Source organism: Crocodylus siamensis, chromosome 11 (assembly GCF_052110815.1).
Source record: "Crocodylus siamensis isolate JL-2025a chromosome 11, ASM5211081v1, whole genome shotgun sequence".
NCBI classification, from domain to species: Eukaryota; Metazoa; Chordata; order Crocodylia; family Crocodylidae; genus Crocodylus; species Crocodylus siamensis.
In genome coordinates, this window is record NC_143405.1 from 34,968,826 (window position 1) to 34,996,181 (window position 27,356).

Consider the following 27,356-nt stretch of genomic DNA (forward strand, 5'->3'; position numbering starts at 1 on the left):
ATTGATCTTTTTTCCAAAATGTATCTATTATAGTATTGAGTCTATGTTCCATACCAATTTAACCTTAGTTAAGCATCTTTTAGAACCCCCCTCCCTGCCCCACTTCCGTAAACTACCTATGAAAGAAATTTTACTCTAGTCCACCACAAACAAAAAGGGAATCCAGTCCAAAATGAAGGAACTCAGAAATAGTTTAAATAAACTCTACTTTTCCTTTTGGTCTAAGTTGTTAAGTTACGTTGTACACCCTTCAGAGGGATGACTTTGTCCTCTTAGTGCCATGGAAGCATAATGTTAATGTTACATTTATTCAACTTGGGAAATGTCTATATTTTTTGCTGCAGAATGACACCAGCAAGATGGTAAATTATTTTCTTTTTAGAGATGGTGCTCTTTTGGTTTTGAGACTAAAACATTTTCTCAGTCTTTCCTCTACAGCATGTCTGGCAATTCTGTGTGTGTGCAAGTATAAACAAGCCAGCAGACACTGATACCTCTGTGAAATTTTCCTACGTAGAGAGAGCAACAGACAACTGTAAGCTATTTGAACACAAAGATCAGTTTATTTACCAATGCACAGCGAATACAAAACTCAATTAGGATGTCTTCCTTAGCCATCCTTTCGTCATTTTATACATTTTCCTCATACTGTAAGTCACTGACTTCTTCAGCCCTAAGAAAAACAAGAAAAAGAAAAAAGAGAGACTGAAATATTTAACTCATACCACTTTAAGCAGGTTTTTTTTTAATAAGTATTTCACCAGAAAAGTGACTCAACTCTGTTTGTATAGTTATAACAAATCAGTAACTTTCTTGACATTTATGATATAGCAGTTTATGGAAGTTGATGGTGCATAAGATGCACAACATAGATGGAACAGATAAGGATTATATTATTCACAACAGCAGTGTAACTGTTTACCCTTAAGTGTTTCTGATGTTAGCAAGAATCAGTAACTAGTATAGCAAAGTTTTGATAAATATTGTATATATACACCCACATCTCAAAAAGACACACACTTTAAACTTGGCATAGGTGGAAGTTTTAGCTGTGCAAGTGGACCAAGTTGCACTATCATTCCTAGTACTGATAAAGATCCTTGTACTGCTAATATAAGCAGTGTTTGTATTACAGATTTTTGTTGAATTGCTGTTCCCCTCCACATTTTGCTGAGTGTGAGAATACGTTAGCATGGGAGTGTATAACAAAGACATTAAGAAAGCAGGTAAGAAATGCAGAAGAACACCTGAGAAAGCAAGGCAGAGCACAAGACGGTCACCACAAGGAAGTCAGAGCAGAGAACGGAGTGCTGGATACCAAGTCCAACTAGTGATATTTTATTAGCTATTGAGGCAAACAGTGAAGAGCACTAGGACCTGCAGGTAATGCCAGGTCTTGTTTCTAGTCCGGAAGATCTGCAAACAAAATTATACGAGGAGGTGGGACCAGAGTACACCCAACGAACAGACCAGAATCTAGCAAAGCAAAAAGCTGTGCACAACATATGCACTGTATTGCTTCTAACTCCTTTTCTAGTTTCTCTTGGTGATAGGACTCCAGTCAGCATTGTCCTGGCACTTCATATGAATTATAATGTGAACATTCTACCTTCATAAAAGGCAGGGTTGCATAAGAACTTACCTGAATATCTTCTATTTGGTCAGTTACAATTTATCAACATTTTTGCCTTGTAAGAAATGTTAAGATTTGGTCTCAGCCCTTTTTAACAGCATCTTTGAAAACAAACAGTGAGGCCGTTTGAATAGGAGTGGAAAAAGGTGCACTTTTTACAAAAAGTGTTCTTTTAACATTTTTCTGGGTTTTTTTAAAACAGTTTTGCAACTGAAAGTGTCATAAGCTAAAAATGGAACTTTAGCATTCAAAGTTTTCTATTTGTTGGTGAAAATCATCTCTGACCTTTTAAGAGAGGCATGTTGCATGCACTTGTCCAGTAAGTATGGAGTGAGGAAAGGATACTGCCTGAGGGTTTCAAGTAAGATATAAAGATATATCAAGTAAGATATAAGAGCCAGAGTTCTACAGTAACTATTGCCTAAATATCTGTGTGCATTATAGGTGTGAAGGAAACGTCTGCCAGTTCTCATACACTTTGCAAGGCAATTTTAGTTATGGAGTCAGTAAAGTTTTGCAGGGGATGAATACTTTCTTGTGCTAGTAGTGTGCCGGTAATATGACTTCCTACAGTGTTTAACCATATAAATACCAGACTATAAATATTTAAAATAAAGTATTGTTCAATTTTGACAAGTCAACAAAGCTCCAAAATCCTGGAAGGCATTGTTTCATAAGCTTTGTGTTCCCAATTCCTCCTGAAACTTTTTTCCCTCTAAAAAGGCAAGGAAATTCCCCAGATTACCATAATGTTGCAGTTGTACTATTAAAAGCAATATGAAAGCTGGAAGGGCAGCATTTAAGACAGAATGAACAGCTTTAATTCTGTCCCTCATGCACATACATTAAGAAGTCTTTATATACTTTTTATAATATTCACATATACTATGAATGCCAGATTAAGTCAATTAAAAGTAATTTAATCATGTTTGTACAACATAATATAGAACAGAAAAGAGAGGTTTTTGGCATGAATAAGCAACTTAAGATTCAAAGGTAGTTACTGTCCACTGCATAGCATCTTTGGAAGAGTTGAAAAGATATACTGTATATCTGTCTCTTACAAAAAGACCTTTGAGAACAATCAATTCCAAATTTAAAAGTCTTTTAAGTAACATGTAAGATACACTGTGAAGATAATGAAAATCATGTCTGTGTATATGGAATTAATTAATATTACATAATTATTAGACACAGTAGACAAATGTACACTTGACAAACAGAATGCTACTGCACAGTTAAAAACTATCACGGACATGCACAAAGGAAATAATTTAAAGCTAAGCATTCAATCTTTTTTTGCACTCTTTGCTTTGTGTTCTTAAATACCATTAACACAGATATAGCCACTCTGATTCTCAAAATGAGAATCAACGTATTAGTAGATACTGAAAGTTAGACGATAGGCTATTTTTGATGTCAGCATGATTCTGTGACTGCATGCAGTTACTAGTGAGTTTGTTATTCTGAGATTGTGTTTTCTGGAGTACCATAAAGTTTGCCCAGCAGCACCCAGGAACAACCACCACATTCCAGAATCCCAGTGTGCTAGACACGATAGGGATGCCCGTACTCTACATATTAAAATAACCTAACACATGACCCTGATGACTGCCACTCAAACAAGAAACATTTCCATATTCTGTGATTCCAGGAAGGTCAATGTACTATCAATATAAGAAGAGCATGTTGATGGAAACATCAGCAGTGAAACAGTTAATATGTGCTTGCAGGAGTCCTGTACAGTGTTGGCACTGCAGGCAGCAAAGACTGCCTATTGTATCTGAGCCAACTAATAGTCTCCTGCAGCAGCTGAACGTTAAAAGATTTTTCTAATATCCTCTTTGCAGTGAACACTCAACTGAACCCCACCCACTATAGCCTTGAATCTAGAATCTTATGTAATACGATGCCATTTTTGTTTTAAAGTTCTTGCCCAAACTCATCATGCTACAAAACAGAACATGGGTTCTTGTACACAGCCAACTCCTTAAAGCAGCCCGTGGGGGGAGGGGGAAATGAGTCACATCTGTAGTAAAAGTTAATGGTTGCAATTATAGCTCAGTTTCAGAATCCAAACAGAGATTCTTGAGTACTTGGACAACATGAAAATGTCTTTAAACTTAGAGCTATGAATCCACAACTACTTGTTAGTTCCCTCTCTTTTCTCTTCAGTTTAGATTTTTCTGCCATATAATACATAACAATGGTTTAATGTAGGCAGAGAATAAGACTACTAAATTTGGGGAAATTAGGTAAGTAGAGATTGCATCTGTTATTGGTCATTAAAGATGTCGCCATGCCACTTTTTGAAATCTGGCAAATGTATTTGGGCTAATACTTACAACATTCCACCTTTCTACACTTTCCCTGAAGTTATGCTGAAGGTAGTATGTGGTCAAGCATGTATTCTGACTTGAATAAAAGCTAAGGAAGGGCTTAACTACAATCTTGAACAACGTTACTTTGATTTGTAATGTTTTATTACTAAGCCCCTATCAAAATTCTTACAGACTTGACTGTACTGTCTCATAAATCTATACCCCACTGGTTCAAATGCTGTCATTATAACGTTCAGTGTTATTTCAGATCAGGTTTCCAAACTCATAAATATCAAAACAAAACTGCTACTTGGGAGCAGCTAAATATGAAAACTTCCAGAATTCTTAATCACACAGAAGGAAAAATAAATCAAATGATGGTACCATCTCTAATAGGAAACAGACCAGAAATCTCACCACAGATTTTAGAAATTACACAGGCATATTTTCAAAAGCTAAGTAAGTCATTTAACAACAAACAAGAACACAGCATTTGAGCTCAATTTTAAAACCAAGCTGGCAAAGAAAAATGAAAGGAAACCCTCTTAGCTGGGTTGAAATACTTTGTTATAACTGGATTCTGCCAAATAATGTTTGGAAACAGTGTACCCTCTAAATAATGACCTTCATCCCAGAATTATTTTACTTCAACAGCAGGGTGCAGACTAGCTTGTTCTAGACAGGAATTGTGGGTTTTTCAAAGTAGCAAGATTTGAACAGAAATCACAGTAATCATTTAATTATTACTCAAAAGGTTTTGGAATACTTACATCTTTTATATTCTCAGAAATACTAGTTACTGGCTTGCATAAACATAGCAATAAGAAAAAAAAAGAACAAAAATGCTTTACAAAAGGTACTGTGGATAAATGGGTGGGAAGCTTTAAATTACCAATTCAATGAAATATGCGAGTTCTCCTTTATTTTTGCCAATACCATATATTGTGGAAGGGACACTTAGAGGATAGGTAGATATATAAAAATGAGAATTCATAAATATTTTTAAGCCTCTACTAGCTCAAAGCTTTGCTAGGAAAATTTAGGAGTACTTAAGAGAGTTTGGGAAGAAAAAGCGTTACATACAGCCAATATTAGTTGACAAATTTAAATTCAGGTTCAGTTTGGGCTCTAAAACACATTTGCTGTACTATTAAAATTACAGAGAGGCCAGAACCTGTCTGTACTGTACTTAAAACATCTCTAAATAAGGAAACTAGTTTGGTGGTCAAAGGTAAAACAAGCAGGAATTGCTACTTGTTAAATATTAAATAAAACAGACATTTTTCTGAAGCACAGCATCAGTGTAGTTAGTGCCTCCTGGTGGCAAATCTTTTACATCTTATGAAACTGAAATTGGATCAAGGTTGCTTTTAGAAGATACTACAAGCTTTCAAACTGATATAACCTGCATAAAGATTTCATGAACCACTTACAAGGAAGAAAGCAGTTCTAAGAAAAATTATTTTATTAATAATTAATTCTAAGCAATGAAAACCCATTATCTCCTTGCTGAGCTCCTGAAGGAGTCATCTAGGTCTATCCAAATGTAAATATTTATTCCATCCATTTATTACATTAAAGGCTGTCATGTCGAGCAGTCAAAATTTAGGAAATGCCCAATGACAAACTTAATATGATCCCCTTCTATATGTGCACTGTGTTACATAATCAAACCCATTCCCTCCCCCCCCACCTCCCCCACAAGACCCCTCTCATTCAGCACATTAGACTAAGAGTGATCCAGTGATGAATCACTAGTGTGTCAGAAAGGAAGTTATTTGAAGGACCATTTTCTCTGATGCTGGAAAGCATATAAAGAGTGAGACAGAGAACTGCAGGAAGAGAAAGCGTGATCAAGGTTTAAATCAGTGATTATCACCCAGGGTGCCATTCAATACTAGTATTGTTAGGTGTCGCTACCTGCCACTGGGTTTTTGGTTGTAGCCGTCTGTATTGGTCTAAGGAAACAGGAAGGCAAGGTCTTTGGGTAAATGTGATATCTTTTATTAGACCAACTGAGTAGTTGGAAAAAAGTTCTTTGCAAGAGTTTTTGGGTGCAATCACCCTTCTTCAGGCATAGGAAGACTGCTATTCTGAGACTCCAATGGTGCATCCACACATGAAAGCACATGCACTTGCAGCAGCTCAAACAGAAGTGGTGCAAATTTGAGCTTGGACATGCACTTTGTTGTGGGGCAAACTGTGGCACTTGGGGCAAAACAACCCTGCCTTGCTCCTCCCAGATCTGTAGCTAGGAGGAGCTAGAGCCCAGGGTCAGCACCTGTACTGTCCCCAGCAGTATAAAAAGCTGCCCTGTCTTAGCTCCATCAGTACAAAAAGCTGCTCTGTCAAGTAGCTCAGGGCTACTTGCTCTCAGGAGCTTCTGGGGCCCAGCCAATTGGTACCTGGGGACACTACCCCTTGTGCCAGCTGGACTGGTGAAGCAGCCTTGCGAGTTCTCTGCATCCTCTATCCACTGCAGCAGTCTGGTAGTGGGGGCTACTGCCTGGATATGGCCTGCTGTGCACCTGCCAGACCCAGATGAGGCATTTGCCACTCTGGGCCACCTCCCAGTGGGCTGTGGCTTCAGAGCTGGCCTTTGCGCAGCAATACTGCCATGTGTGCCCCCTGCCTGGACATCTGGGAAAATACTGCCCAGAAGATGTTCCGGGTGTGGTGGCCTGCTTTGAACCATCAAAGCATATATTCCTGGCTGCAAAAACATTCTGACCAGCCATATTCTTTCCAAGTTTTTTGCCAGAGAAAAATTGCTCTATATTGTTTTTCCAGTCCACAAACCAGTGAAGGTAAGAGCTAGCATTTTCTGAGGGGTGCTTTTAGTCTAACAAGGGTTAAAACCCTTGAATAGATAGCTGAATACTACTCTTGAGGACAGGATTCTATCCTAGCTTCTGGCCACAGCATTCCCGGTGAACTCATGCATTTATTTTAAAATGAGCTTCACATGCAGCCTCCAGAAAAACATTTACAGACCTTCACAGGCACCCCAGAAGAAAAAAAAGTGTGTGTATGGGGGTGGGGCACACAATGTGAGGCAGTTGAAACAGATGGACATAAAGCTGGAGTGCTCATGACTGACAGTTGACAGGATTGTGCTCTAACACATGAAGGATTACAAAGTTCTTGGCACTGAGAATCCAAGCATCCAAAAATTTACACATTTCATTTTGGCTGGAATTTTTCTCTGCCTCAATTTCCCAGCTGTAATGTGCGAATACCACCACCCAATTTCACAGGGATGTTAAAAGATAAATCCAGTAATGTAATGTTCATGAAAAACACACACTGTACTGAGAACACCACAATAAATCGGTGCAACAAAAGGCTCTAACAAGGTACCCTAGCCAGTCCAGGCCCAGGAGAGGTATATATGAACACAGAGCCTGGGAAATAAGCAGGAAGAATTGGAAGTCCTCACACAGTCAAAAAACTATGATATGATTGGAATAACAGAGACTTGGTGGAATAGCTCACATGACTGGAGTACCATCATGGATGGGTACAAACTATTCAGGAAGGACAGGCTGGGGAGAAGAGGAGTAGCAGCAGCATTTTATCTAAAACAGCAGTATGATTATTCAGAGCTCCACTACCAAACTGGAGATAGACCTGCTGAAAGTCTCTGGGCTAAGGTTGTTATACACATAGAACTTTTTTTTAACCTATTGCTTTTAATCTTATGTATTTTCTTGAGTTTTGCATTGTCTTAAGAAACTCCATTTTATATTGCTCTGTAGCTCAAAATAAGTGTTCAACCTTTGTATGCTGTATGTGTGACAGAATGGATGAGAGTGTGTCTGTGAAAAAGCAAAGCATCAGCTTGTGACTGGCTGAAGAATGCAGACAGACTGAAGACAAAAACAAGAAGAATCCACCCAGAACAGCAGGAGAACAATGGCAATCAACCTTCAAGGAATACAGCAAAAGCCCAGAGAACTGGGTGAACTGGCGAGGCTATAAAAGATGGAGTGAGACATATTGACTTTGGGCCTAGTTCTGCACGTCATACTGGAGCACTGGTTCAGCTGATGAGATGGACTGGCAGGAGCCTGGCTCCCTACTTGTGATCATCTTGGCTGGCCACTAAGTTTCATAGATTTCATAGACATTAGGGCTGGAAGGGACCTTGGAAGATCGAGTCCAGCCCCCTGCTCCAGGGGCAGGAAGTCAGCAGGAGTCATAGGATCCCAGCAAGATAAGCATCCAATTTGCTCTTGAAAGTGTTCAACGTTGGTGCTCGAACCACCTCCGCTGGCAGACTGTTCCAGACCTTGGGGGTTCAGACAGTGAAGAAATTCTTCCTTATGTCCAGCCTAAAACGGTCTTGCAGTAGTTTATGACCATTCAACCTCATCATCCCTTGGGGCACTCTGGTGAGAAAATGTTCCCCCAGATCCTGGTGATTACCCCTGATAAACTTATAGGTGGTCATCAGATCACCACTGAGCCTGCACTTTTCCAGGATAAAGAGCCCCATGGCTCTCAGCCTGACGTCGTAAGGTCTGTTTTCCTGACCTCTGATCATGTGCGTGTCTCTTCTCTGGACTCTCTCAAGCTTCTCCACATCCTTTTTGAATTGCAGAGCCCAAAACTGGATGCAGTACTCCAGCTGCGGCCTCACCAAGGCCAAGTACAAGAGGAGAGTGACATCCTGGGATTTGCCTGAGAATCATCTATGAATGCAAGCCAGTATTTTGGTTGCTTTACTAGCTGCAGCATCGCACTGCACGCTCATGTTCATCTTGTGGTCAATCATGACCCCCAAGTCTCTTTCTTCCGTAGTGCTAGCCACTGTAGCACTGCTGAGCCTATAAGGATGCTGCAGGTTTTTCCTCCCAAGGTGGAGAACCTTGCATTTTTCGGTGTTAAACGCCATCAGGTTCTGATCCACTCATTTGCTGAGCCTGTCCAGGTCAGCCTGGATCACCCGCCTGTTTTCTGGTGTGGATGCTTTGCCCCGAAGTTTGATGTCATCGGCAAACTTGGACGGTCCGCTTCTGACTCCAATGTCCACGTAAGTTGATCTAAGTACTGATAATGTATACCAATGCAGAACAGAAATTGAGGTATAAATGTGGTGTGTGTGTGTGTATATATATTAAGTGCTTAAATCAATAAATGTGGCATCTTGCCATATTCTCCCTTATAAGGTCACACTTGTGATTTAAGCAATCGGCAATTTGTGTAACGAGGTCAGAGGGGAAAGCAAGAAAGGTAATGTTATGGTGGGCATCTGCTATAGTCCCCCCGACCAGGAGGATGAGGTAGATAAGGCTTTCATCAGACAACTAGTGGAAGTTTCCAGATCACAGGCCCTGGGTCTCATGAGGATCTTCAGTCATTCTGAGATGGTGGGAGGGCAATACAGCAGTGCACAGGCAATCTAGGAACTTTCTGGAGAGTGTTCCTGGTACAAATGTCAGAGAGTAATTAGAGGCCATGCTCTTCCTGACCTGATGCTCACAGAGAGGAATTGATGGGGATGTAGAAGTGGATGGCACTCTGGGAAGCAGCAACCATGAGATGATCTAGTTCCTGACAAAAGGAAGAAAGGAGAGCAGCACAGTATGGACCTTGGATTTCAGGAAAAAAAAAAAAAAAAAAGACTTTGACTCCCTCAGGGAACTGATGGGCAGGGTCCCTTGAAAGACCAGTCTGAAAGGGAAAAGGAGTCCAGGACAGCTGGTTGTATTTTAAAGAAACCTTACTGAGGACACAGGAACAAACCGTCTCAATGTGCAGGAAGAATAGTAAGTGTGGCAGGCAACCAGCTTGGCTTATCAGGGAACTCTTCAGTGAGCTTAAACACAAATAGGAAGCTTACAAGAAGTGAAAGCTTGAACAAATGACTAGAGAGGAGTAAAAGTGAGTGTTGCTTAGGCATGCAGGGATGAAATCAGGAAAGCCAAAGCAGCACAACTGCAGTTACAGATAGCAAGGCACATGAAGGGGTTTCTGCAAGTATGTCAGCAACAAACGGAAGATCAGGGAAAGTGTGGGGTAAGCACCTACTGACAGATGAGGAGGAAAAGGTTGAAGTCCTCAATGTCTTTTCCACCTTGGTCATCACAGGCAAGGTCAGTTCCCAGACTACTGCACCAGGCAGCACAGTTTGGGCAGAAGGCAAGCAGCCCTCAGTGGTAAAAGAACAGTTTAGGGACTATATAAAAAATCTGGATGCGTAGAAGTCCATGGGACCAGAGGGGATGCACTGGAGGGTCAAAGGGAGTTGGCTGATGTGATTGCAGAGCTGCCGGCCATGATTTCATGGCAATTGGGAGAAGTCCCAGACAACTGGAAAAGAGCAAATATAGTGCCCATCATTCAGAAAGGAAGGAGGGAAAATCCAGGGAACTACAGACCCTTCAGGCTCACCTGGAAAAATGATGGAGCAGGTCCTCAAGAAATCTATTTCTAAGCACCTGAAGAAGGAAGTGATCAGGAACAGTCAGGATGGATTCACCAAGGGCAAGTTATGCCTGACCAAACTGATTGCCTTCTATGAGATCACTAGCTCTATGGATGTGGGGACACCAGTGGACCGTATGCACATGGCTTGAGCAAGACCTTTGATACCATCTCCCATAGCATTCTTGCAAACAAGGGAATTGTGTTGGATGGACTGTAAGGTGGTCAGAAAGCTGGCTGGATCATCAAGCTCAACAGGTACCGATCCATAGTTTGAGATCTAGTTGGCAGCAATTATCAACTGGAGTGCCACAGGGGCCAGTCCTGGGGCCAGTTTTGTTCAATATTTTTGTTAACGATCTGGAAGATGGGATGGAGTGTACCCTCAGCAAGTTTGCAGATGACACCAAGCTGGGTGGAGCAGTAGATATGCTGGAAGGTAGGGCTAGGATTCAGAGTGACCTACACGAATTTGAAGATCGGGCCAAAGGAAATCTCATGAGGTTCATAAGGGCACGTGCAAAGTCCTGCATACTTAGGACGGAACAGTCTCGTTCACTGACTGCTGCAGACTTGGGACCAACTGGCTAAGCAGCAGCTCTGCAGAAAAGGAATTAGGGTTTACCGTGGATAACAAACTGGATACAAGTCAACTACGTGCCCTTGTTGCCAGGAAAGGTAACAGCATGCTGGGCTGCGTTAGTAGAAGCGTTGCCAGCAGATCAAGGGAAATAATTCCCTCTATTCTGCACATGATGCCACATCTAGACTATTATGTGAGAGCAACAAAAATAGTTAGGGGGTTGGAGCACATGACTTATGAAGAGAAGCTGAGGCTTATTTAGTCTGCAGAAGAGAAGACTGAGGGGGGATTTAACAGCAGCCTTCAGCTAACTGAAGGGTGGTTCCAAAGAGGATGGAACTACTGTTCTCAGTGGCAGCAGATATCAGAACAATTGGCTATCCCAATGCCTGCTGGTTCCTCCCGACTAGTTTGTAGCAGGCCATTAGATCCCCCCTCAGCCTTCTCTTCTGGAGGCTGAACAGGTTCAGGTCCCATAGCCTCTCCTTGTAGGGCCTGCCCTGCTGCCCCCTGATCATAAGAGTGGCCCTCCTTTGAACCCTCTCCATGTTGTCCACATCCCTCTTGACGTGCAGCGTCCGGAACTCCAACTGCAGCCTGAACAGTGCTGCACAGAAGGGGAGAATCGCCTCCTTGGACCTGCTCGAGATACATCTGTGGATGCATGACAAGGTGTGGTTGCCCTTCCTAACTGCATCCCCACACTGCTGGCCCATATTAATCTTGGCATCAATGACAACTCCAAGATCCTTTTCCGCCTCTTTACTGACAAGAAGGGAGTTCCCCAGCCTGTAGGTATGGTGCCGGTTGTTCCTCCCCAGGTACATCACCTTGTACTTCATCCGTCCACCCCTGTAACCTGTCTAGGTCTGATTGCAGCCTATTCCTCCCTTCTAGCATACCCACATCCCCCCACATCTTACTGTCATAAGAAAATTTGACCAGGGTGCTTTTTACTGCCTCGTCCAAGTCACCAATGAAGATGTTGAACAGTGCGGGCCCCAGGACCAAGCCCTGGAGAACCCCACTGCCCACATCCCTCCAGGCCGAGAATGACCCATCCACCACCACTCTCTGGGTGCAGCCCTCCAGCCAGTTGGTGACCCATTGACTGTGTGGGTGTCAACACCACAGTCCTCCAGTTTCTTAATGAGAATGGGGTGAGAGACAGTGTCGAAGGCCTTCCAAAAGTCCAGGAAGACTATGTCCACTGCTACCCCTGCATATAAGGATTTGGTGACCTGGTCATAGAAGGCCACCAGGTTGGTCTGACAGGACCTGCCTCTAATGAGCCTGTGTTGCATAAGGCATAATGCCCCTAAGCATAATCTCCTCTGCTGGCCCCTCGTGGACGTGTGCCAGAATAATTCTCTCAGAAAACTTCCCCAGGACCGAGGTAAGACTAACTGGCCTACAGTTTCCCAGGTCCTCCTTCCTTCCCTTTTTGAAGATGGGAACCACATTCACCCTCTTCCAGTCCCCTGGTACCACACCAGAGCACCACAAGTGCTTGTACAGCCGTGCCAGGGGTCCCGCAATGACCTCAGCTAATTCCCTCAGCACTCTAGGGTGGAGATCGTCCGGACCAGCTAATTTGAATACATCCAGTCCTTCCAGAAGTTCCCTAACTAGTTCCTCACTAACCCTTGGCCTAGGCACGCCTCCCCTGGGGTCTGAGGGGGGCACAGAGGGGGGGTGGCTGTTCCGGGTCCTGCTCAGGAAAATGGAGGCAAAGTAATCGTTAAATATGCTAGCTTTGTCATCTGGTGTGACAACTAAATTTCCTAGAGTGTCCTGCAGGGGCCCCACGTTACCCGGAACCTTCTTTTTGCCCCCTATGTATTTAAAAAAGACTTTTTGTTGTCCTTGATGTGGGATGCTAGTTCCAGTTCCATCTCCGCCTTGGCCTGCCTGACTGCCTCCCTATATCCCCGAGCAACTGCAGTATAATCTTCCCTGGTGATGGCCCTTCCCTTCCATTGGGTGTACGCCTCCCTTTTAGCTAGGAGACGTTCCCGTATGCTTTTGGTGAGCCATGGGGGCTTTTGCGCCCTCCTGCCCCCTTTGATCCGTGTTGGGATTACCTCCCTTTGGGCTTGGAGGAGTGTCTCCTTAAGGAGCGACCACTCTTCTTGGATACCTGGCTCCTCTCCCCTCCAGGACGTCAGTGCTTCCCCAACTATTTTCCTTAGCTCACTGAAGTCCGCCCTCCTGAAATCTAGGACTGCTGCCTTGCTGTAGCCCTTTGTCACCTTGTGCTGGATGGTAAAATCCAGTAGGCGATGATCACTGTTGCCCAGGTGGTCGAGCACCTGCAGCCCCCTCACCAGGTCGTCACCAGTGGCCAGCACCAGGTCCAACAAGGCATCTCACCTGATGGGGCAGTGCACCTCCTAGGTTAGATGGAGATCCTGCATTTTGGCTAGGAACCTATGTGAGCGGTCAGACCTGGCTGACTGCTCTTCCCAGCATTTGGCACCAGCAAAATTACACCAATCATCTGGTTGTCAACAGGGGTTGGGACCCAAACCCAATAGTGTCTTAAACGTAAGATGTCAGAGGCCTAATGACTTCAGGCCTTTCTGACCATGGTTGTCATGGGTGACTTCAATTACCCAGACATCTTGTGGGAGGATCACACAGCAAAATCCAAGCAGTCGCAAAGCTTCATATTATGCGTGGATGACCTCTACCTGGCTCAAGAAGTCTACGGGCCAACAAGAGGTAAAGCCCTACTTGACCTGGCACTGGCTACTGGGGATGACCTAATCAGTGATCTAGTGATCGATGGGAAACTGGGTGACAGCAACCACGAGCTGATCACCTTCAACCGCCATAAAGCTGGCAAGTCAGTCAGCAACACGGAAGTCCTTGACTTCAGGAAAGTCGATTTTGACAAGCTCAGAAGGCTTGTCAGTGAGGCCCTAAGGGACCACAGCCCCAGGGGGAGGGGAGTTCAGGATGAGTGGGTGCTCCTCAAGGGAGCGATCCTCAATGCACAAGATAATTCTATTTTATCTCAGAGGAAAGGCAGCAAGAGGGCACAACAGCCCCCCTGGCACTCCAGGGATCTAGTAGACCTCCTGAGGCTAAAAAGAAAGGCCTACAGAGGTTGGAGGATGGGATTCACCTCCAACGAGGAATATTTTGCACTGATCCGGTCCTGCAGGGAGGAAACCATGAAAGCCAAGGCTGCAACTGAACTCTAACTAGCTCTGAGCATCAAGGACAATAAAAAGTTCTTTTTCGGATATGTGGGGAGCCGGAGGACAAGCAAAGGCAACAATGGACCCCTGCTGAACCAAATGGGACAAGTGATAACTGTGGACCCCTGCTGAACCAAATGGGACAACTGATAACTGATGCCCAGGAAAAAGCCAACCTATTAAATGGGTACTTTGCATCGGTCTTTCATCAGTCCCATGGGACGCTCATGCCCACCATGGGACAGGGAGGTCCGGGCGAGGGAGACTGCCTGCCCTACATTAATGCTGACCTTGTGAAAGAACACCTTGAGAGGCCTTCAAGTCAGCTGGCCCTGAAAATCTACACCCCAGGGTACTCAAGGAGTTGGTAAGCATCATAGCCAAGCCTCTGGCATGGATCTTTGAAAACTCCTGGCACTCTGTAGTGCTTGAAGACTGGAAGAAGGCCAATATGGTACCTATCTTCAAGAAAGGGAGGAAAGTGGATCGGGCAAACCATAGGCCCATCAGCCTGACTTCTATCCCAGGGAAGTTCTTAGAAAAGTTTATTAAAGAGGCCGTCCTTAATGGACTGGCTGACACCAACATCCTGGGGGATACCCAGCACAGGTTTGTTGTGGGTAGGTCTTGCTTGACCAATCTCATTTCCTTCTACGACCAGGTGACCCGTCACCTGGACAAGGGAGAAGAGATTGATGTTGTATATCTTGACTTCAAAGAAGCCTTCGATCTGCTTTCCCACGATCACCTCTTGGCAAAACTGGCCAATTGTGGCCTTGGGTCCACCATGATCCGCTGGCTGGGAAATTGGCTCCGTGATCGGACCCAGAGGGTAGTAATTGATGGAAATCAATCATCATGGTGCCCTGTGACCAGTGGGGTCCCCCAAGACTCTGTCTTTGGACACATATTGTTCAACATTTTCATTAATGATACGGACACTGGAGTCAGAAGCGTTCAGTTTTGGGCTCCACAATTCAAAAAGGATGTGGAGAAGCTTGAGAGAGTCCAGCGAAGAGCCACGCACATGACCAGAGGTCAGGAAAACAGACCTTACGATGACAGGCTGAGAGGCATGGGGCTCTTTAGCCTGGAAAAGCACAGGCTTAGGGGTGACTTGATGGCCAGCTATAAGTTTATCAGGGATGTTCACCAGGATCTGGGGGAATGATTGTTCACCAGAGCGCCCCAAGGGATGATGAGGTCAAACAGTCATAAACTACTGGAAGACCATTTCAGGCTGGACATAAGGAAGAATTTCTTTGCTGTCTGAGCTCCCAAGGTCTGGAACAGCCTGCCACTGGAGGTGGTTCAAACACCTACATTGAACACCTTCAAGAGTAAATTGGATGCTTATCTTGCTGGGATCCTATGACCCCAGCTGACTTCCTGCCCTTTGGGCGGGGGGCTGGACTCAATGATCTTCCAAGGTCCCTTCCAGCCCCAATGCCTACGAAATCTATGAAATATGAAATCTATGACCATGTCTCCCAGCTCATGGCCTTCTTCCCCCTCTAATGCTATATAATTACTCAGTCTTTTTCTCCTCTTCTCCCTCCAACTATCTGTACAGGTCACTTCCTGTTCTCTATTGTTTGCACCAGTTCCTATTCCGTCAAATCACATGGCTTCCTTCTTTTCACTGCCTGATAAGTGGCAGGAGGAGAATTGAGAGCACAAGATACAGTTTCATCTCTCACAGTTCTTTGCTCATTAGTGCCAGGAATATTGTGAAGAAAAATTGCACACAGGTCTGGTCAGCATCTGTATTCCTAGGACAGAGCACATCTAGTACAATTGTCAGTGTATTTAGATATCAAATTAGCATGCTAACTGAATTTTTAGAGGTTGTTTGGGGGAAATGGCAAAAGATGCCTTTATGACCCCACTGTGACACCCCTGCCAGATTTTTCCTGAAGCGATAGAGCTTCTCAAGTAGATGGCTATAAAAAGAGATGTGTGTTAAACAAAATGCTCTCCCTGTGGTAAAATCTCTGACACGTCCCAACCACAGGGGCTAAAACTTTCCAAATTCACAAAATATGAAAATTTTTAGTCTCATTTGTTAAAATTTAGCCAAGTTACAAGCCATAAAGTGTCAAACAACATCGGCTATATAGGCAGGTGTGCCTATAGAAATTCTCTCTTCCCTTATTCACACTGAAGCACAAGTTCACAAGTTTGCTCACAAGTAGATTCAGCAACAATACAAGTTTTTTCTGTGACATACTTCTTTAGAAGGTCAGGTTTGAGACCTGAACCTATGACAAGTTACTGGCTTTAAAAAGGCTGTTAAAAGCCTGGATCCTTTTCAAACAGTGCTGCATCTGGAAGGCTCGTATCTGGGCATACTTTCAGGTGGACCAGTAGCCATAACACAAAAAAGGCCATGGACAGGCATTACATTTGTATCATGTAATGCACCCTTTTTCTGATGCAAAAAAGTAAGTGTACAAGCATTCAAATGGTTTCTGGTGGGGGGGAAAAAAGTGATTCCATTACAAACTGGCAGCTCTCTCAGGGCATTTATATACTTACTTTTCTGCTCTGCGACACACTGGAGATCTACTGCTGCAGACTCAACTGAGTCTGCTCTACACACAAGCTGAGGTGAACTGTGCTGTGCCGCGTGCAGTTGTATAATAGTGAAATGTGTGTCAGCGCACAGAAAATGGCAGCAGTGCACTTTTGAACTAAGGCACCTGTGATGCGTTACAGTTCAAAAGCATGCCACTGCCATTTTCTCCGTGCTGATGTGCATTTTGCCACTCATACGACTGCAAGCATCACAGCACTGGGTGCTTTTCAAGGTGCCTGTGGCTGCAGCGCTTACATGTGTAAAAATGCCCTGAGAGCACTGGAGAGCAGAGTCTTCATCAGAGAGCAGTTTCCTAGAGCCATGTATAATGGTAGTGTGCTTACACATGGAGCAGTAGGGGTCCCTAGAACCCCCAGTAGCTCACATTCCAATGTTCTCCCTCCCCTGATCCATCAGGGTGGGAGGAAGGGAGAGTGACTGGCTCCCTGACAGCCCACCTAGTGACTGTCAGGGTGCCCAGAACCACTGCCCCTACCCAGTCCCATATCAATGGTAGCAGGTGGCCAAAGCCTCCAGGGGCTGCCCCCTGTCCAGTCCTGCTGACCAGCTGATTGGCACAAGCAGTTAGGGGAGAGCCATTTTACAGTGAACAGCATTACACCCCCTCACCCTCCCCCCCACAATGCAGGGACCTCAAGAGTAGCTGCTCTTCCTGCAAGGGGGGCAAAAGCACAGGTTCATAGATATAGGAGCTGGATGGGACCTCACAAGATCATCAGGTTCAGCTCCCCTGCTCTTAGGCAGGAAAGACTGCTAGGGACAGAGGACCCCAGCAAGGTGTCAATTGTCTTTTGAACAGCTCCAGGATAGATGACTATACCTCCTCTGGGGGTTCCAGACTGTGGACACTAATTGTAAAGAAGTTTTTTGTTATATCCAATCTGAAACATTCTTTTAGCAGTTTATGTCCATTATTTCTGGTCTTCCTGGGGTGCCTTGGTGAACAGATGCTCTCCCAGATGCTGACATTCACCCCTTATATACTTATGGGCTGCCACGAAGTCCCCACTAAGTCTTCTGCTATCCAGGCTGAACAGTCCCATGTCCTTTAGCCTTTCCTTGTAAGGCCTGTTCTCCAGACAGACCTCTAATCATTCATGTGGCCCTCCTCTGGACTCTTTCAAGCTTCTCCACATCCTTTTTGAAGTGCAGCATCCAGAACTGGATGCAGTACTCCAGTTGCAGCCTCACCAATGTTGAGTACAGTGGGAGGATGACATCCTTAGTCTTGCTTAAGATGCACTGGTCCACGCCTGGGAGCATACTGTTCGCTCTGCTAGCTATAGCATCACACTGGTAGCTCATGTTCATTCTGTGATTGTTCAGGACCCCCAGGTCTCTTTCAGTTGTGTTGCTAGCTAGTGCAATGAGCCTACAGGTATGTTGCGGATTATTTCTCCCCAGATGACTTTGTATTTCTCAGTGTTAAACATCATTAGGTTTTGATTTGCCCACCTTACAAGCCTGTCCAGCTCAGCCCATCCTCCAGTGTGACCGCACTCCCCCACAACTTAGTGTCGTCTATGAACGTTGCCAGTACACTTTTCACACTCATATCCAAATCACTGATGGATATGTTGAAAAGCACTGGTCTGAGTACGGAACCCTGACGGATACCACTGGTCACCTTTTGCCATGTCGATTCAGTTCCATCTATTAATACTCTCTGGATCTGACCTTGGAGCCAGTTTCCTAGACACTGGACCGTTAAGTTGCTGAGGCCACAATTTCCCAATTTTACCATGAGGACATCATGGGAGAGCACGTCAAAGGCCTTTTTAAAATCCAGTCAGGATTCCTAGTAGAGATGATACCTTTTATTAGACCAACAAGATTTTTGCAAAAAAAAAAAAATCTTTAATTGCAAGCTTTCAGGCACAAACACCTTTCATCAAGCATTGGAGAAAAGATTGTACAAGTTCTCCTGGATAGAAAAGAAAGTTCATATTTCATAGGATTTCACAGAGGAGTCAATAGATGATTTTTTAATTTTTTTAAAGGATAATGGATTTTTAAAAATCCAAGTATGTGACATCAACCTCATCTCCCTTATCCAGGTGGCAAGTTACCCGAGACTGTAGGAGATGAGGTTGGTCAGGCGTGACTTGCCAGCAACGAAGCCATGTTGGCTGTCTTTTAAAATACTGCCTTCTGTTAGCCTATCACTGATGGATTCTTTGATAAATGCTTTCAGGACATTTCCAGGGATCGAGGTCAGACTGACTGGCCTATGAAATTCCCAAGGTCGTCTTTCCTTCCATTTTTGAAGACAGGCACCAGAACATTCACCCCCTTCCAGTCTTCTGGGACCTCTCCTGAACTCCATGGCTTTTCAAATAGTTTTTCCACTGGTCATGCAATGACATCAGCCAGTTCGTTCAGCACTCTCAGGTGTAGTTCATCCAGTCTTGCCAACTTGTAGATATCCAACCTCTATAGATATTCCCTCACAAGATCTGCGCTGATTATAGGTGGATGATCACCCCTTCCTTGTCCATCCAGCATCCTGTCAGACAAGCTAACACCCTTGTTCTGCTGAAATATCAATGCGAAATATTTATTTAGTTCAGTTTTCTCCGAGTGTTGGTTACCAGCTATCCCATTATGTTCAGCAGAGGTCCTACGCTTCCCTTATTTTTTCCTCCTGCTTCCTATGCATGTGAAGAATGACTTTTTATTGTCCTAGATTTCTGTTGCAAATTTGATTTCAGTTTCTGACTGCTTTTCTAATCTGCTCCCTACAGGTGCAGGCCATTCCTGTATATTCCTTGCAGGTAATTCCCAGCTTTCATCTCTTAGAAGCTTCTCTTTTCGTTTTCAGGAGGTCCATGAACCCTCCCAGACCCAATGGCAGTTATGGGCTATGCTTGACAGCCTTGCTTGCTGCCCTTGGACCAGGGCATCCTGGAACAGAACCTGCAGCTACAAGCACAGCCCCAGTTTGCTTGCAGGGGGACACAGAGCATGCCAGTCACCCCCTCCCACCCAACCTCATATAACTGGGGTCTGTCAATCACTGCTGCTGCCCTGGGACCAGTCTCGAGACCAGTCCCTGGGACCAGCATAGCTGCAAACATAGTCTCAGTTTTCTCACAAAGGGGGAAAGGGCAGAGGACATGACCCCACCCCCAACCTCCCTCCACTTGCAGTCAGAGGTTAGCTCTCCCCTGAAACTACTTCTGGTTGATGCCCACATGGCTTCAGTTGAAGGCAGAGTGCCTGTTGTGGAGCTGGGGGGAACCAAAGACGACTCCCTTATTACCTCCTGGCTGGAGAGTTCAACTTTGAGATGATTACACTGCTCTGGCCCTGGAATATGTATATACCCCCTTCTTATCATGTTTTCCAGGACATGATAGGAAACACAGATGTCCTTGAAATTTTGTATGGCTAGAATGCTTTTCCATAGCCAAAGCCTATATCCTGGCACTTTGCTTTTGGGCACAAGCAGGCAGGAGTGCAAGAAAATAGGAAACCTTCATTCCTCAGAGAGATGCAGCTCAAGTTTTAAGACACTGGCACTCAACCTTTTAGTCCCACAGGCCACATGAGTAGGGCGCCCTGAGAAAAGTTGTAATTTCGCCCCACACTGCAATTTAAGGGTTGTGAGCATAGGCAGGGGAAGGCTGGGGCCAACAGGGCTTAAACCCCTCAAATGTTGGATAGTGCAGAGTGCTGCAGGGCAGCCTGGTGGCTGCAGCAGGTGGGAGGGGTGTGCATAGACAGACACGGAGCCTGCAGGTGGGTGGGACTGCAGCCAGATGGCATGTGGAACACTGCCCACAACAGCAGGTAAGTTGAGGAAGGGAAAGGGACATGGGGGCACATCGATGTCCCACTCCATCCCTCACTATGGGGACTAAGGCAGGGGATGGGCAGGGGCTGGGGTGAATGGGGTCCAAGGCAGGCTGTGGGACACTTGAAGCATAGGTGGTTCATCCAGAGGTGTGGGGGGTTCCAACACCTCCATGTACCTGGGGCCCAAGGGGCATGTGCCCCCCAGATTTGTGCATGGGGCAGAGGCGAACTGTTGCTGTGGGCTGGGCTCTGCGTGCCACTGCCAGTGCCTCAGGAACTAGCTGCCACACATGTGCCTGCCATCGACAGCTCCCAGAGCCAGCTTGCAAGGCACTGGCAGCAATTTGCAGAGCCCAGCCTGCAGTGGCAGCCCGCCTCTGCCCCGTGCACAAATCGGGGGGCATGTCCCTCCTGGGCCTCTCCTGAGGTGTGCAGTGGCAGTGCCTCTCCCCCGCAAGCCACCTGCGCTCCGAGGGTCCCATTCACCCCAGCTCCTGCCCCACTCCCTACCTCACTATGGGGGGGTCCTCGATCCGTCCCCCCCATGCCCCTTCCCTGACTTACCTGCTGTGGTGGGCATTGCTCTGTACGCCAGCTGGCTGCAATCCTGGCTGCCTGCAGGCTCTGTGTCTGTCCGTGTGCCACCCCCTCCCCCTCCCTGCTGCAGCTGCCCAGAGCCTGTGCCCAGGCTGCCCTGTGGCCCTCTGCTCTGCCCCGTGTTTGGGGAGGAAGTTAAGCCCCATTGGCCCCAGCCTTCCACTGTCTATGACTGTGTGCCTGCCTGCAGCATGCACATGGGTAAAATATCATTTTTCACGGAATATTCATGGAACTACCAGGATGCATTTGCCAACATCAATGGTAGTTCCATGAATATTCCATGAAAAAAATGATACCTTACCTGCTCACGTGCCGCAAGTTTTAAACAAGAAATCCGCTATTTTCTCAGAGCCCTACACATGAATGGCCTGCCTCCAAACGGCACGGTGTTGGGATCAAGCACCCAATCCAATGCACAGGGCCTGGGACTTCCCCTAGGTCTAGAAATTTGGCAGCAGAGAGTGATGCCAGTGTTCCCCTACCACCAAATTTCTAGAGCCCTATAGGCTGGATGACATGGCACCAGGGACCAGATCTGGTTCACAGGCTGAGGGTTGATCACCCATTTTAAGTGCCATTTTTATTTTACTTATAACAATATACTTAGCCTTGTGCTTCTAACAATATAATGTCCTAAGTCAGTGATTTTCAAACTGTGTTCCACAGAACCCTGGGATTCCACAACAGGTGATCAAGGGCTCCACAAAGAGACTGGGAGTTATGGTGCAGCAGGCCAGGAGACAGTATTTTGCTACTGTTGGGCCAGGTTGCTTCGCTCCGCATCAGCTCTCTCAGCTTGCGGAATCAGAGGCAGGGGTTCCATGACAGAAGAAGTAATATGAAAAAGTTCCATGACTTTAGGAAGTTTGAAAATTACTCTCCTAGTGACACATGTAATATTTTACTGGTTAACTGCATGGATGTGAGAAAGTGAGACCACTGGAATATTACTGGGACAAAATTTGAAGGAACTGAATCCAATGAAGGCCGGCAATTAATACGTCCAGCTCATTATTCAAGATTAAAAAAAAAACCTCTGCCTTCCTCCTCTAATTCTAAGTTGCTTTGTTTCTTCAATTTCTTCAAATTAACAAGGAAGGACAGCCAACAGGCTCACTACCTTCCTTTCATATAATGCAACTCAACTATAAAACTGATTTTAAAAGAACCAAATCAGCATTCAGGACACAACTGTTTCTACTTCCATAGTTATTTTAGTCAAACTATTAGGGGCCCCAAACACTATTAAAATATATTACTTTCTAAAAGGCAATAGGCATAAACTTGAGTATAAACTGAAGATGATGAGCAGCTCTGGAATGTCATCTCATCCTTGTGCAGTCTGAATAAAGGGTCTTTAAGTTAGGTGCATGTGTAAGAAATTTCTTGAGGCCTGCACTATGACTTCTTCCAAGCTGCATTTAAGAGACAGGACATGTAGGAGCCACCCATTACCTCGTACTAAAACTCTCTCTTAAAAAAAAAATGCTTACCAGCTGCATAATCTCCAAAATACCTAGCAATGAATTTCCCTTCACCTAATGAAGGCCCAGCTCACCCTATTACTTGTATGGCTCAGACTCCAGTCTTTCACTTGAACTGAACTGTGAGGTAATCATCTTTTTAAGAAAACTGAAGAGATATGGGGCTTCAGCTGTGATGCAGGTTCAACAAGAGATTCGGGTAGGTGAATTCACAGACTTTTCCATAGCCAGCCCATTATTTCTCTCCTTTCTTCATCATCAATCAGGCAGCCTCTCCCCTTCTCCTGGCCAAATCCTAACTTTTTAATTTGATTGAACTAAACTAGGTTCTCTCTTATGTATCTTTCTAAAGCTCTTAGTTCTTTTGATACACTGGTTCCTTTTATGTAAAAGAAGCACTGAAGCGCACCACCTACAAGTCCACTTGCAATGATGAGTTTTGTTTTCAATTTACTTTTAAGCAGCTTAAAAAAATATCTGACTTGTCAAAGATTCATTTGCATGTAGTCTACATTTTGATCAGTAGATGCATACTTATTTTTACAGACGAAATTCTCCTCTCTGGTCCACAATACAGATCTCTTTGCTCATTCTACTCTCTTTCTCCACCTGTACAACTGCCAAGGGAATTCTAAAGAAATCTTATTCCTATGGGAGTTCTGTGAACAAAGAGAGCAGAACATGAGTCTAAATCAGCCAATGTGGCAGACAGCAAGCAGTATTCCAACTAAATACATAAATAAAATCAGGTAGCCACCTGCTTTTGGTCTTTCTTATGGTTTTGCAGGAGTTTCAGAAATCATGAAGCGATAACTAGTAAAAGCGTCCAGCATCTTCCAACGCTTTCACAAGACCAGAAAAAGAGTCTATACTTCTAAATTCTGTGACAACAAGCTTAAGGTTTTAAGAGTCACATTCTCTGAAACCAAAGGCGTACTTGTATAAAATAGCACATGTTCTTACCAGCTGTTAGAATGGTTTTAGCACTTTGCACTAAACTGGAAGACCTCACAATTCCTGAAATGCCTACGTAAGAGATAAAAGATATAAAAACACAGATGTTATCCATTTTAATCTGTAACTAACGAAATGCATGCATGCAAACACACATACGTTACAATTTTCTGTTTAACAATGAAGTCAGACTTGAAGTAAAACTTACCATTATCCTAACAAAAAACCCCCATTTTTATTGTGCTTTGACATGTAGACTCAAACTTATTCTGCGTTTTTTTCTTCATTTTTATTTATATTTTTTTAAATTTTATATGTGAGATCAATACTGCTTCTCAATGTAAGCAATTCCAAGTTGGTAGCAGATAGAGCTCAATCCAATTAATTAATTTAATATTTCCCCCTTATGTCTGAGCCCAACCATTCAGTGGTGATAACCAATTATATTTTTGTATCACTCAAGGCTTTGCTATTATGCATTAATGACTGGGCTTATTTATTAATTGCATTACCTCTGTTTTTGCATTTTCTTTGTTAGATAACTGTGGCCAAGTTATAGCTCTTTTTGCCCTGCATTGAAATTTCATCACTTAATTTACAAGCTTTTTGTGAAGATCCATCTACTACTACATGTTTTAGAGTGACTAACAATGGGCACGTCCACACATTCAAGCACGAGCACTTGCAGCAGCTCAAACAGAAGCACTGCAAATTTGAGCCGGGACTTTTTGCCTCATCACACATGCACTTTGCCGTGGAGAAAACTGTGCCACTTAGGACAAAATAACTGTGCCTGGCTCCTCTCAGATCTGCAGCCAGGGGGAGTTATACTGCTGGGGCCAGACAGGTGCTGACCCTGCGCTCTAAAAAACTTGCCCTGTCCAGCAGCTCAGGACTACTTGCCCTCAGGAGTTTCTGAGGCCCGACCACTTCGTACCTTGTGTCAGCTAGACTGCTGAAGCAGCATCCCAAATTCACTTTTTAAAATACACTAAAATCCACATTCTTCCACAATTAGAACAAGACAGAAAGAGAGGACAATTCAAATGGGCAATGTTTTATTGCTATATTTACAATTTTAGATTTTTGGAAGCCTACCAGTGCCTTTAGCATCATAATAAAATAAATCTTAAATATTTATATGTTTTAATATTTGCTTTAGGTTTATCACATGGTAGGTGTGTGATGGGGGGATGTGTGTGGGTGTGTGGAGGGATGCAAGTCAGTGTGTGGGCAGGTGTGTGGGGGGGGGACTGTGGGTATGGGAGCTGCTTAGGATGGGTGAGTCCCCTGCATGAACGTTGTGTGCCCCAGGGGTCGGTGACCACCTGCAGAAGCTACCAGCAGTGTCAACGGCAGCAGCGGCAATCGCTGACTTCCTACAGATGCCAACGGGGGTGAGGGTGGCACGCAGCGACCACCCACAGGTGCTGCTGACAGTGTTGGCAGCACCTTTTTGGAGGGGGTGCACCCCTTACGTGTCACCAAGGGTTGCCAAGAGCCCCCCCCACACACACACACACATGGGGGCTATAGCCTGGTCTCCAGCCCCTTGCTCATTCCCCTGCTCCTCTCCAGCCTCAAGGCTGGAGAGAAGCAGGAGAACAAGCAGAAAGCTGGAGAGAATAGGAGAATGAGCAGGAGGCTCATTCCCTCCCACCCCCATTAGTTTCCCTAGCTCCCGGTTTGTTCCACCCACATACCCACACCCACCGACAGAAGCAGAGAATGAGCAGGAGGCTGGAAAGAGCAGGGGAAGTCCCCAGCTTATCTCCACGGGCTTGTCTCCAGACCCCTACTCCTTCTCCTGTTTGTTTCCAGCCTTGGGAGGCTACAGACAAGCAGGGGAACGAGCAGACTGCTGGAGATGAGTCCCTGGAAATGAGCCGGAGACTTCCCCTGCTCTCTCCAGCCTCCTGCTACTGCTGATGAATGTGGGCACGGAGGGGGGAAAAGGAACGGGGAGTTGGGGCCAGGCAGGGCCTCCCCCAAGGCTCTCTCCTCCCCCGTCCTCCAGCCACCCAACCCCTACCTACCTGGCATGAAGCCAGTCCAAGTCCTTGCAGCCTGCACGGGCAGCCAACATGTTTCAGCACTGGGGAAAGGACCAACCACAGAGATGTTCTGGCAGGCTACCAGAGCGTCTCTGTGAAGGACCAAGCTCCCCTGAGGTATTGTCTGACCCCTGGATATCCAGGGGTCTAATTTTGCCCTTGTGCTGCAAGTTTGTAGTGCAGGGAACTTTTTTTTTGTTCCTACACATGCCTCTTGAAGCATCTCAAAGGGGCTCGAGATACTACCAGAGGCATGTGCGCACTTGTCTGGATGCGCTCAATGAGTCTGCATTCATGAATGATCTGTAGACACCACTGAAACCTAATACTTCCAAAAAAGGATTTTAATTATAATTTTACCTTATGTAAAAACCCTGTTTACCATATTACACCCTCATGCTTAAGTCCAACACAGCCTCTACATATATTGTTACATACTTAGGAATTCAAAAAATGTCTCCCCCAAATGTACGTTTCTATCCACCTATACATTAATATACTACATTACAAATTACGCAATAAGTAGAACGTTTTGAACAATCAGTTTTAATAAGAGCTACAAGATAAATCTTATTCTTCTTCACTAGAGGGATAAGTGGGGAAATTGCTGTGCGAGAGGGAGAGAACTATGCTATTCCACTTAACATATAAAAGTAAGTAATTATTTTTATGAAGCAACAGATAAGGCTTGGTTAGTGCTTGTCAAGTATTTGAAGTTGTAGAAAGCTGTATAAATGTAAACTAAGTTTATCAATATGCATAATACTATTACACTGGTGGCAGCAGCACATGCCTCTATACGTTCATAAATGATATGCAGAAAGTAAACTGTGATTTACTATTTGCCTTTTTTCACAGTATTAAAACTAGTGGATATACAATGAAATAATTAGAAAACAGAGTTTTAAACAGAAAGCATTTTTCCACGAGTTAATTCATGCTGTGTGAAACCACTGCCACAAAATATTTGCAGAGGCTGAATTTAACCAGTTTCAAAAGGGGATCAGAAATTAAATGTCACGTAGGTGCCATCAGTAGTATTACACATCCTAGTTAAAGGCGTAATCTCAAAGTTAGGACCTAAGCTTCTAAAGTTTGGAAGCTATAGGAGGAGAGGAGCAGGGAACAGATCAGTATGGATACACCATGCTAAAATATTCTCCCCCTTAGCAACTGCCCTCTGCCACAGAGATGCATGATATTGGGCCAGATGGACCTGTAGTTTCACACAATATGACAACTCTTAGGTTCTTATCCATTAACTTGCAAATGCAACTAAATCTCGATCTGCAGGAATAACCCATGAAAGTGAAATGTTCATTCTTTTTGCCCCAAGCCTGATCTCCGCAAGGCACCCCACATGCATATTTATTAAATTGTATTGTGAGAATTCTGCCACTTACTGGAATTACACCTCCAACTCCAAATTAATTCTGCAGTACAAAGCACCTCTGCATAGCACTGATGCAATACAAAATTCAACATTTAATTGAAGCCCTAGATCTGTTCTGCCAGGCTAGGCAGTCCTAAGGATTTCAAGCAACCAGAAATAAAGATAGATGTTCTAATTAAACTAACTCAATTTTATTTTAGATTTTGAAAGAGGGGATTTATACTTTTTCATTCATATAAATAGATGTCAGTTAATAAGGTTTCAAAAAACCTCTCTCTATATCCAATTATATCCAAAACATC

General features: G+C 44.5%; 1 protein-coding gene across 5 annotated transcripts in view; it reads right to left on the reverse strand.

Moving 5' to 3' along the window:
• Positions 1-540: 540 nt before the first annotated feature.
• TAMM41 (TAM41 mitochondrial translocator assembly and maintenance homolog) overlaps positions 541-27,356 on the reverse strand; it is a 55,427-nt gene continuing 28,611 nt past the window's right edge. For 4 of the 5 annotated variants that reach the window (XM_090022639.1, XM_090022641.1, XM_090022643.1 and 1 more), the window contains 2 exons: positions 23,617-23,679; positions 541-673 (listed from right to left, as the gene is read on the reverse strand). In XM_090022639.1, the coding sequence (XP_089878765.1) occupies positions 597-673; positions 23,617-23,679 (140 nt within the window). In that variant the 3' untranslated portion in view covers positions 541-596. Of the gene's footprint in view, positions 674-18,648; positions 19,307-23,616; positions 23,680-27,356 lie in introns of those variants that run through there. The other variant, XM_090022640.1, reaches the window with a different exon arrangement.